Here is a 12,093-nt window from a genome sequence, read left to right on the forward strand (position 1 = left end):
GGGAAGGTGGTTGGTTGCTGAGACTGGATGCAGCAGATGCTGATGTCACTGTCCTGGCTGCAGCTCAAACCCAGTCTGGACAGGGAATGTCAGGAGTGAGCTGTAGCAGAAGGCTCAAGGAATAGCCCCATGGGAAGGCTTTTTCTGAAGCTTGTGTGAATGATCTGATAAAGGTCTGACAGCATGAAAGCTCTGTGGTTCTCTTCAAGGTACTGGGTATGTCTCTGTGTTACTAAAAGACAAATACCCTGTTTTACATGTTCTAAGACTGATCTTTGCCAGAGAGGATGTCCAGATTAGAATTTAGGAGTCTGATATGTGTCATGTTGGGACAGAGACACTCCATAGACTCTGACTTACACAGGCTCAGCAAAGTTGTGTTGTGCTTGCTAGAACAAAATTTCTATTAAAAAAAAAATCAAAATCCAAAATTTGATATAGCTCAAGTCATCTATTTGTTTAAGAAGCTCTTGTCTTATGCTCAGGGTTTTATACAATTTTACAGTTCCTCTTTTTATGTTGTGCAGCAAACATCTAGTCCAGGATGGTGTGGATCACAATTCCAAAAGTGTATCTGGAAGGTGTCACTGGCTACTCCGTGCACTGTTATCCCAGGCATTAATTTTTTTTTTCCTTTAAGGAATTAAATGGAAGAACACCTCAAGGTACTGTCTGAAAAAGATGAGGAGACTGGTAGGAGAGGATGAGGGATTTTTGTCCTTAAGAAAGTGTCTGATATGAATGCCATGATTAGCAGATACTGGAAACTAGACTGAACCCAAACTCTGCTGGATAAGGGAGGTGGAAAGGAAGAACCTGTTGCTAAAGGGGTTTATGCTCTTTAATGTGGTGGTTTAGACTTATGCTTTTTAACCCTTGCATTGCCATTGGGTATGGAAGAAATACCTCCTTTCAAGTAATATAAATCATCTTGGGGATTAGCCTGAATTTTCACTCCAGACAATGTTTCTTAGAGGACTTGACTTCAGTTTTGCCACACAGTGCCCAGTGTAATAACAAAAATAATAGGTGACTGTGCTGAAATCTGCTTAATACTCTTTTTTAAACAGCATATTCCCTTCCTCATAAAAGGCAGTGAGGGAGAATTCCATCTGCATCAATTGCCAGCCCCCTGAGACACAGCATAAGGTCAGACTGGACAAGCCTAGGAAGGTCACGGCCACTGAGCCAAAATGATGCTCTTTATCAGGCAAAGGAAATAGCTGCCTCCCCAGACAGAGCTGGGCAGTCAGGAGAACAGACCTGAGAATTGCTTATTCTGCACTGGTCCAGTGCTGAATATTTCAGTGCAGTGGAAAAAATTGTGTGTGAGTTAATCCAACCTCCTTTTCTCATTGTTTTTATTTCCCGTCTTAGGAAACTAGTCCAAGAATTTAATAGAAAAACATGTTTTGAGGAAGCAATAAAAAACCCTAGCTAAACAGTGGGTGGTCTTTTGGTCTGATGAACTGTGAGTGGACTTACAGGCCATGTCTGACCTCAGGCATGTTGGTGTGCCTGAAGTGACATCAGGGAGTCACTCTAAGTTGACTGTCTTTGACCTTGACCATCCCTGTTACTTGCATTTAATGCAGAGACATTTCCCCTGCTTTGGTATGTTGTTTTTTGCAAAAATAGAGTTATACTGGCTTATACCACCTGTCTCTTAAAAGAACTGTACACTCAGTTTTGCTCTGAAATGCCTCTGACTTCTTTCCTTTACCCAGAGAAAAAAAAAGGCCAGCTGGTCTGAGATCTCTGGCCTGCTGACATCCCTGTTTGGAGCTAATTACCCCTCTCAAATAAAGGGTTAGTGCACACACAGAGGCTCATGTGCAGTGAGTCTGATGTGTCTGGGGCTCTTCCCCGTGTGCTGTGTCTCCCCATTCTGTCATTGTAATATTTAACAATGATTGATTTTATTAAATACAAAGGAACGTATTGGTAATGTCCTTATTGCTGCTGGTGGGCAGCATTTTACAAGAAAACTTTGGGTTAATGACCCCAAAATGATGTCTTTTCTGATGGAAAACAATTGCTTTTTCCCAGAAATTTAAACTTATACATTTGTAACCAATTAACATGATACCTTGATTAAATTTTTCTCCCCAACTCATGCCACAGTTGTTGTAGCTTTGGAACAGCAGAGAATGAAGTTTCCCAGAGGTTGGAATTGCTTTGAACCATTCCCTTTGTTTATATGATGAGTAGAGAGACAAGCCTCTCTCCAGTGTTACAGCACTATGGGATGGCAAGGTGATGTCTGTACATTGCCCTTTGAAAGAACTCGAGTTCTGGTTCCAGGGAACCTTGCTGAGAGGACTTGACTGTTGCCTGAGGTGAGTCCTGCCCTAAGAATGGCATCTCTGGTTGCTGCTCATGAGGAGAAGTCACACAGATTGTGGTACTGAGTTTAGAGAAGGGAATAGGTACGAGGAGGCAGGAGACAAAGGCTGTTGTCTTGTAAGTTCAGTGAGGAAAAATAACCAAGGCAGCTCTCCTCTTAAAGTGTAATGGATGTGCTGCAGTTCTGTAGAACGTTGATCTAAAGCATCACAACCTAAAATGGGGTGGCAAGAGATGGTTTGATGTAAAATTGTCATTGCAGTCTCGAATGATTCCCGGGATGCGGGTGACAGAGGACTCAGGGCAGGGCTTCAGTAAACACTTTGTTATGAGGTTCAGGAAAAGGTCAGCCCTACGGCACATCATCTGAACCCTTTCCAGCCCCCGTCAGCATTCCGGATGGGAATGAGCTGTAGTGCTCCAAGGGTCAGGTGGAACCTAGAGGCAGCCAAGATACACACCATGTTGCCCAATGTTTGGGAGTTTTCTTCCAAAACATTGATTCAGATCCTCCCCAAATACATAGGCATAGGCAGGGCAGGGCTGAAACCCATGGCCTTCGCTGAGCATTAGTCACCACTCGCCCCAAGCTGAACATGGAAAAAATAAAAGAACATTCTAAAAATGTCTGCAATGCATTTGGTTTTGTAATGGGATTTACAGGAGAGGGAAGAGGGGGAAGAAGCATTTCTCAATCCCCAAATAGCTGGGTTTTCTTTTATATAAAAAGACTGGAGCACACTGGCATACTGTTCCCTGTGCTTACATACAGCTCCATTTCTTTTTAACCACTTTTTGGCATAACCTCACTCTTGGGAACAGGTGTTGCTGGACAATAGGCATAAAGTTCACAGAGGAATTACACTTCCTGAGCTCAGGGTGTGCAGGCAGAAGCCTGAGGGCTAAACTTGCCTTTTGTGGATTTACGTGGTGTTACAGCAGTGACAAAAGTCCCTTCCTGATCTCAGCAAGGGCTCTTTCAGTCGGGTCACATCCGACCTCGGGTTTCTTTGGGTGGAGGTTTCTCTGAGAACTGTCCCCTGAGGGGTTACAGCTCTACCATAGGGCACGATTCGAATTTAACACTTCTTTTTTTTTTCCACTCCATAGGCAGACTTTTTTTCAGACATAACAAGGTTACAAAGGACTTTTTGCATGCATTGGAATATCTAGCGTGGTTGGGCTCAGTTATTTGGCTTCTTAGGGGTAACTGCAAATGCCTTGGCACACAGCCTGGTCTGGAGAAGGTTTCTGTAACTGTGCCAGCACAGCTGGGGTTTATTATAGGATGGACAATCTTGTCTACCTCTTCAGCTACACAACCACGAGGTAAGTGCTGTCTTTGCTGCCTTCCTTTAGATGAGGTTGGTTCATAGTGAGCTGCAGCCAAAGCTGAATTTTTGCATCCATGTTCAGGAAGAATTGCCTTTCCCCTTGCTTCCCCCAACACTGACCTCACTCTCTACAGGAGCTGACTCAGGATGATGTGAGGATGGGAGAAGAGAAGAAAATGGAAACAATTCTCAGCTCTGACAGAATTCAAACTGCTATAAACAATATTAAGGGAATGGTGTACTGGGTTTAAGTAGATCAGTCTGATAGAATCATGGAGAGTGCCTGTCTCCATAGGTCTTGTATGCAAGCAAAGGGGCATTATTTTTCACATTAGGGCTGGATTCTTTAAAAGGTACTGGAGAAAATAAGCTCTAAATGCTACTGAATCCTTTGAAAATCTTGGTTGCAAGCAGTATTTGCTATTTTTCTTCTTCCCTTTCCATGAATCTCTGTTTTTTCTGTCTGAGCAAGCTGACAGATCCTAATTTGTTTAAAAATCATCTTTCCCTTTTCTCAGATCTGAGAGATCTCTCATAATGTTTACAGTGCAGGCTCATTTAATGTCTATGCAAACACACAGATAATTAATTAACCCTTTAAATGTCTTCCTATTTATAACTGATATTGCATAATTTTTAGTTCATAGATATTGGTAAGACATAATGTCAAGAGATGCATCTTTAGAGCTAAGTGCAGCTTTCTCCTTTAGCTAAATTTCTTTAAGATTCAAAGTAGCCACAGAAACCTGAAATTAATGCTTACAGTTAATCCGTTATTTGCTGTATTTTCTATGGTGCTTCTGGTCTCAAATAAGACCTATGCTTTCTTTTTTCTTTTTCTTTTGCCTTTTTCTTTTGCCTTTTTCTTTTGCCTTTTTCTTTTGCCTTTTTCTTTTGCCTTTTTCTTTTGCCTTTTTCTTTTGCCTTTTTCTTTTGCCTTTTTCTTTTGCCTTTTTCTTTTGCCTTTTTCTTTTGCCTTTTTCTTTTGCCTTTTCTTTTGCCTTTTTCTTTTGCCTTTTTCTTTTGCCTTTTTCTTTTGCCTTTTTCTTTTGCCTTTTTCTTTTGCCTTTTTCTTTTGCCTTTTTCTTTGCCTTTTTCTTTTGCCTTTTCTCAAAATAAAATTTAAAGAAAAAGAAAAAAGAAAATTTAATCTTAAGTAATCATGACAGAGCAACACAGAAACCATTTCACAGCTCCTGTGTCATGCACGTTTGTTATCTCCCATGGTTCACAATGTTTTGCAATTTCCTTTGGGGACATACATTGTAGCAAAAAGTTAATTTGCCATTTTCCATATTTGTACTGCAGCCCAAACATTTTTGTATCTCAGTGAAATTCCTCTGCAATTTATCAGACCTAAGCAGATGACTGTTAGTCTGATGGTATGGATTGTGTTATAAAACTGTATTGTGACAGATACCCTGATAGGAACCACCTTGGTTTCCTTGAGCCTACAGTGGGACAGATCTCATGGTATAGATAGAGAGCAGTAGATGTGATATAGTTTGATTTTCCTAAGACTTTGCCAGTGTCTGATACATTTCTCCAAAGTATGAACATTTGGATTAATTCAAACTTCTGTAATGGTGAAATAAATGACTTGGAGCACTCTCAAACTGGCCTTGTGTCAATGGAGTCCTAGAGGAATCTCCCTTAATCTGGTACTCATTAGTATTTCCATTATTACTTGCATGAGGGGCTAGGGAGGCATGTATGGGAATACTGTAAGACACAGACTGGGGTAGGATTGCAAGCCACTTGACAGGGTCGAGAATTCAAACTCAGCTTGGGAAAATAACGTGGAATAAATAGGGTAGAATTCAGCATCACTTCATCAATGCCCCCAAGTGCAGTGCTTTAGCATTAAGTGACTTCATGGCTCACTTAGGGAGAAAGAACAAACAGGCAGTAACTCCATAGAACAAGATCAGAGGGTGGATCCCAGTCTGAACCCAAGTTAAATATGTGAGGTTCAAGGGAAAAAGAGAAAAATGCCTCCCCCAGCTTCAGTAAGCAAGAGCATGGAGCTCTGCTCAGCACTGCCAAAGCCCCACCTGGAGCACAGGGCCTGGATTTGGGCACCATGTGCCACCAGTGACACAAAACATGAAGAACCAGTTATAAAGACTAGAGAGAAGAGACTTGCTATAGGTTTGTAGCTTATCTGAGGAGCTGCTGTAGAAAGGAAAGGTAACTGTCCTCTTCATTCACAGAGGGCTTGTGGAGCAGCTCAGCAATGCTCGTCTCTGCTGACTATGGGAGGAATGTGTGGGCTTTCCCTCGTGGGCTGTGTGAAATGCAGGTTAGAGAAGCTTCAGTCACAAGCAGGTCAGGGATAGCTAATCTGGGCACTTGTTGGGACTGACTAAGCCGTTCATAGTCTCTTCTGCTCCTATTTCCTGTGATCCCATGCTGACTCCTCATCTCCAGGCTGCTCGGTGTTCTCCCAGTCTTTTCATAACCCAGTTCATCTACTTACTCTGTCACAGAGAGATGAACCATTTAAAATCATAAAAAGGGGGTTTTGAAGGCCCTGTATTCCTCACAGCATCTGTGGCTGAAGAACAGTGAATGTCAGATATTTCAAGCCTACACAGGACAGCAAGGATGGGAGGCGACACAAATAGACTTCTGAGATAGAAAGGAAGTCTGGTATGAAAATCAGTGTCAGGGTCTTCAGCAGAACCTTCAGGCCCTGCAACCTCTTACCTCGCTTTCAGACTCTTTACAGCCCAATTATAGTTCTGCAGATGGTGTTTATTTTATTGTGCACACACGTAAGGGGAGAACTGGGAAGAGCTCTGCATCTTGGTGGTGAAATGCTCCCTGCAGGCATAAATAATACAACAACTGCTTTTATTATCAGTATTGTATTAGAAATAGTGTGCCTGTTAGACCTTAATGATGTCTAATAAGATCCAGCAACTGCCTTTAAACTTTTTCTTGGAAATGTGAAGATATTTCTCCTTTTTACAGCACAGATGTCACACGCTGATCCTGAGAAAAGGGATTAGGGTTAAGCCACTATCTTTGCAAAGGAGGTACTTCTGGTGGAACCCAGAGTTCAAGTGTTTTGGTGCTTAGGTAGCAAGAAAGAAAAGGCATCAGGTCTCCTGAAGTGCTTGAGCCACATTTCACATCAGCGTCTCTTCCTTGTAATTCCTCTGATAGTAATTGGCTTGGTCCTCAACTACCCTGAATTATCACTGCTGGGAGCATTATTGGAAAAGTGGTTTGTTGGTTTTTTTTAATTATTAATTTTTTTTACAGGCTTGGGGCAACAAAAAATGCTTTAATATCCTCACAAGGACTGCAGAATAATATATCGAAATAGCACATTTCTAATTGTGTTGGGGGAATTGCGGCTTAGATAGCTAAAAGTATTCCTTAGAATTTGCTATATTGCATAAGTGGTGAAAATCAAAAAGCCCAGAAGACAGCAAACAACTGAAATTAGCTCTAGCTTGTGCCTGGGTGTTATTATGTGTCTCATCTGAGCCACACAGTGACAGTCATCATAGAAGCTGTTATAATGGCTGTAATTAATGACAAAAGGAACAGAACTGATGTAATTTTCTTATGCTGTTCTTTAGTCCCAGGAGTGCAGGGCTCTTAAGCAGTTTAATAAGGTTTATCAAGCAGGATTCTAAAGAATTTGGTGACTCTGGTGGAAAGAGGGAGGTGCTGTTTCTGAGTTCTGCTGTTCCATGTTTGCTTTGGACCCCAGTAGTCAGCACAGGCTAATCTCATCCATAAGTTTTGGCAGTTGGCACATGCTGCTCTGCTTTTTCTCTGAGGACTGTGGGACATGTGAGACACACTTCAATTGAAAAATGACAGTTTAATGTGGTTATTTTTAGAAGGAAAAAAAGAAAGAGAAGATACTTGTAATATACAGCAGTGCCTCATTTCTTTCAAAACCAATTAAAGTTTTGGCTTCCTCTAGTGGCAAAGAAGTTTGGACAATTTCAACCCTCACGGCTCCGTTTATCGTTTGTTTATTATTCTGACAAAATAACATTTTGAAAGGAAAAACAAACTAGAAATTATTGATGCCGGAGTTGCCTGGAAATGGGATACAAAACTTGAGTCTACCCCAGGTCATGTGGAATGTGTGCTACCACTGTGAAGGCCAAGTAGTCAACTGCTGTCAGCCCCTGCAACAGGCAACTGGGTTGATTTACATCAGCTGAAGTGTCAGCCTGAAGGTCCTGTTGCCATTCCACATCAGACCATCCAGGGAGACTGAATGGATCTGTCCATGATGCTGATGAGCATGATCAATTTTCCTCATAGGCACCATTTCTTTTATTCAGACTTTTATTAAGGTCTGTTAACAAGCTTTGAAACATCTCTAAGTGGAGACACGCGTAAGAAATACTGACAGAATAAACAGTGTCTTGTAATGATCAGTTACTTGTTTCCCATTTCATGCTGCTTTTCTTGATGGCAAGGATATTGTGGTCATTTCTGGAGTGGAGTGTCCAGTAATCTCAGGTTTGTTTTGCCAGGATCTCTGTGAAAACCCCCATCTGTTTGTGAATGGAATCAGCTCCCATGACTTGCACCAGGGCACCCTGGGGAACTGCTGGTTTGTGGCTGCATGTTCCTGCCTGGCTCTGAGGAAATGCCTATGGCAGCAGGTAGGTAATAGATGTGCATGATGCGTGGAATAAGGCTAATAAACCTTGGCTGTTTCCTTGCCTATCAGCTAATATTTTTCCCTCTAGGACTAACAAGTAGTGAATTTTGGTAGATTCAAATCTTCCTTTTCTTTAAAAGTTAATTTCTCTTATTATGAGATCCCCTCACTCCTCAGTTCCACTGAACAGCAAAGAACAGATATAACAAAGCTAGAGAGTGCAAGGGGTTCTTTTTATCTCTCTCTGCAGATCAATATGAATTTTATTTTCCTAAAAGATTCCTTGATGTAGGATTACATTGGACTTTGTACCAAATTCACCCTCTTTTTCCACTGCTTCATTTATTTAGGGTCAAGTGCTCATGAAGCTGAATGCCAGCAGAGTGCATGCTCCAGGGCAGTCTGCCCTCAGAATAAACCTTAACAGAGTGCACTTGCTGAACTTTCCCTTCCATGGTTTCTCAGGTGATTCCAGACTTTAATGAACAAGAATGGGACCCTAAAAACCCAGAGAAATATGCTGGGATTTTCCGTTTCCGCTTCTGGTGCTTTGGAGAATGGATAGAGGTGGTTGTTGATGATCTGCTGCCAACAATGGATGGGAGGTTGATCTACTGCCATTCCAATGTGAAAAATGAATTCTGGAGTGCACTGCTGGAGAAAGCTTATGCAAAGTATGAGCTGGTTCATTGTCCTTGTAATTCTCAGTGTTGTCCCTTCTATCCAGCTATTTGTTTTGTCTTTCAGTTCTACCAGACTTTCCCTAGGTTTTAAGGTTGCTGCTAGTAGAGAACCTAAGAAAGTCTGAAAACTCCTTCTTTAATCTGCATGGAGGGGTGAATCATAAAGGAGTGCAATGCAGTCAACTGCAGCAGCCCAAAGCCTTAGGGATCCTAGAAACCAGGAAATCTCTATCTGCAATCTGCTGGGGCTTTCTTGTTCTGTTTTGGTTTTGACTTGGTGAGACCCAAATATATTACCTGCATTCAATTAGAGCACTTGTAACAGCCTCTTGGTACTTGAGAATGTTCTGTGTTGCCTCCAGGTTGGCTGGATCCTACGAAGCCCTCGATGGAGGCAGTGCTGCAGATGCTATTGTGGATTTCACTGGAGCAGTGGCAGAATCTGTTGATTTGGTACAGGGCAAATATGGAGAGATTATTTCTGAGCAGATGAAGCTGTTTGAAGACTTGATGAAAGTGCATAGAAGAGGCGGGTTGATCAGCTGCTCCATCGCGGTACGTGCAGGGAGCTGGATTTTAGGAGTTAATTTCAGTTGAAATGTTCTGGAAGAAATACTATTATGAGTGTATTAAGTATGTCCTTCATTTGTATGTTTTTGAAAGCTTTATATGGAGAAATCTACCAAGCTGGCAGTGCTGCCAGCCCACTACAGCTCTGGGAGCCACTAAATACAATCACAAAACTGCAAAGCTGCTTGTGCTGCCACTTTGCCGTGGGTCTGGAATGCTGTTCTTTCTCAATGGTCACAGTTGTGTACTGACCCGAGGTTAATCCACCTAGAATGCCCTAATTTACAGGCCAGATGGCAGCGTTCACTTTCTTTATTCCTTAGGGGAACCTGTTTAGAGAAAGCAGTTCTGCTGACACCGAGCTGCTGAGACCTTAGTTGTGATGGTGCAGCCAGTGTAACACACGGGAGCTGAGCTGAAAGGCTGAGTTCACCTGGTTATTCGGGTAGTACTGTTTGCTAATAACCTCCCCATTAGAATTAACCAGCAAAACTTGCCTACACTGGCTCATGTGAGGCAGGTAACTCGGGTGCCTACATTAGGGGCCAGGACCCTGAGGCTCCCTTAGTAGAGAGGGGATGGCTTCTGTGGCAGCAGCTCCCAAAGTGTTTCATATACTTCACAAACCACAGGCAGCCAAGGGCCCTGCACTGCCTCCTGCTATAGGAGGGAAACCAGTGACAACTGGGCTTAACTCCTCTTCTAAGTCTGCAATGTCAGGCCATGACTGGGTAGTGCTGAAATTCTCACTTTACCTGAAGCTCTTACCACACGTGGAGGGCTAACAAACTGCCTGAATGTTTCCTGAAAGATTGCCTTTTAAATGATTTTTAAAGTGCAGCCTGCAGGAAAGGGATCATTCTCTAGGAGCTACAGGGTTGGCATTTAGGTGCATTTAGCATCTTCTTCCCATGCCTCCTGCTTCCAGTTTAAGACTTTGGCTAAGGCTGATCTTTTGTGGACTTAGTTAAATCACTTAAACACTTTGCTGTAATTTCCACATCTGTGAAATGAAGGTCATATTGTTGTAGTACTTCACATGCTAGTATTAAGTGCTTAACACTAGTTAAGTGCTACAACAATAGTGTGGCACAAGTGCTAAATCCAGGGTAAAGTGGTGGATCCCAAAGTGCTGATGCATTCAGAAATTCTCGTGAGTCTCATGGTAGTCGTGGAGTTGTCCAGAACAACAGAAAAGCAGCTGTGTTTGGAGGTGCTTGAGCACATTTGGCCGTCCCTGGCTACGCTCTGCCCTGTGCCAGTGCCATGATACCAAAGAAGAACACATGGTACCTCCTGGGAGATTAATTTGAACAAAATCTTCAAGGTCTTTAGTTTTTCTTTTACCTTTTTCATGAGGTCTGAATTTTTGTTTGAAAGAATTCCATTCAATTTGCTCAGACCAGCCTGGCAGACCAGACTTCCTGGTGTGAATTGTTGTTGTAAACATTGTTTCTGGAACGATAGGTTGCTCCCAAATGCTAAGGCAATTCTGTTTCTTAACGTGGATCTGGTGAGGAGATATGCTAAGTTTGTATTTTAAAAAGCAATTAATTAGGCAGTTGTAACACTTTCACCTCTTCCTGGCATTATGCGTCTGTCTGTCAAATTAAACACAAATGCTTCTAATCATTGATTACGGAGAGGCATTTCCTATGTTTGTCTGCATTTGTCACTTTTTGATGTATTATACACACAATGAAGCTTGCTAGGTGTAGAATATTTAATACTCAAGTGGCTTCGTTGCTGCCTTACAAGCGTGTCACCATTTTCCTTGGATCACAAAATAGCCCTGAGCATCACCATTTAGAAATCTGAACAGACACTAATGTTTAAATATCTCATTTAAATAAATAAATAAATAAATGCCTTTGGAAGGAGGTGGGAAAGGCAGCCCAGCAGTAAGAAAAGCCTGGGGGTAATAAAGGCAGCAGGAGAAGTTACAGACTCCCATGCTGTCAAGGACTCTATGTTTGCTTTTAGTTGTGAAAAATGCAAGTGAAAGTGTTACTCTGGAGAAAGCCCAAACCCACTGGAAATGTCAGCCAGTCTCCATGTAACATATGAGCTGATTCTTTAGGAGCTGTTGTTGGTGAAAGGCAAAGAGGGCTTGGTGAGACTCTCACAGTTGCCGGACCATCTGTCAGTTCCAATTTGATATAAATTTCTCATTCTCCCCTTTTTTTTTTTTTTTTATTTTTTACCTTTAGGAACTGAACATTCTTATATCAGTGCAACTCTTACTTTAGGAGAAGGACTCTGTTTAGACCAGTTAAATTTTTAAATGGGTAAAAATGTCTGCATAGCATAACTCTGATAAGTCCTTGTTGATATTGAAATATTTATATATTTATAATAATTATCACTGTATAATGATAAACAATAAATAATATATTTATATTTAAATATTTACATTAATAGCACTAAGAGTCATAACTCTTGCTCTCTTTGCCACAGCAAAGGCTTGATTGATCATTAATTAGGTTATTACAAGTTTACACATAAGGATCTGCACTGA

At 41.7% G+C, this 12,093-nt stretch overlaps 1 protein-coding gene across 1 annotated transcript in view; it reads left to right on the forward strand.

Moving 5' to 3' along the window:
* The window catches only part of LOC116793966 (calpain-5-like), a 50,428-nt gene that overhangs the window by 22,031 nt on the left and 16,304 nt on the right, over window positions 1-12,093 (forward strand). The window contains 3 exon segments of the mRNA XM_032702235.1: window positions 8,192-8,323; window positions 8,788-8,996; window positions 9,368-9,560. Of these exon segments, the coding sequence (XP_032558126.1) occupies window positions 8,192-8,323; window positions 8,788-8,996; window positions 9,368-9,560 (534 nt within the window).

This window comes from Chiroxiphia lanceolata, chromosome 14, assembly GCF_009829145.1.
Source record: "Chiroxiphia lanceolata isolate bChiLan1 chromosome 14, bChiLan1.pri, whole genome shotgun sequence".
NCBI classification, from domain to species: domain Eukaryota; kingdom Metazoa; phylum Chordata; class Aves; order Passeriformes; family Pipridae; genus Chiroxiphia; species Chiroxiphia lanceolata.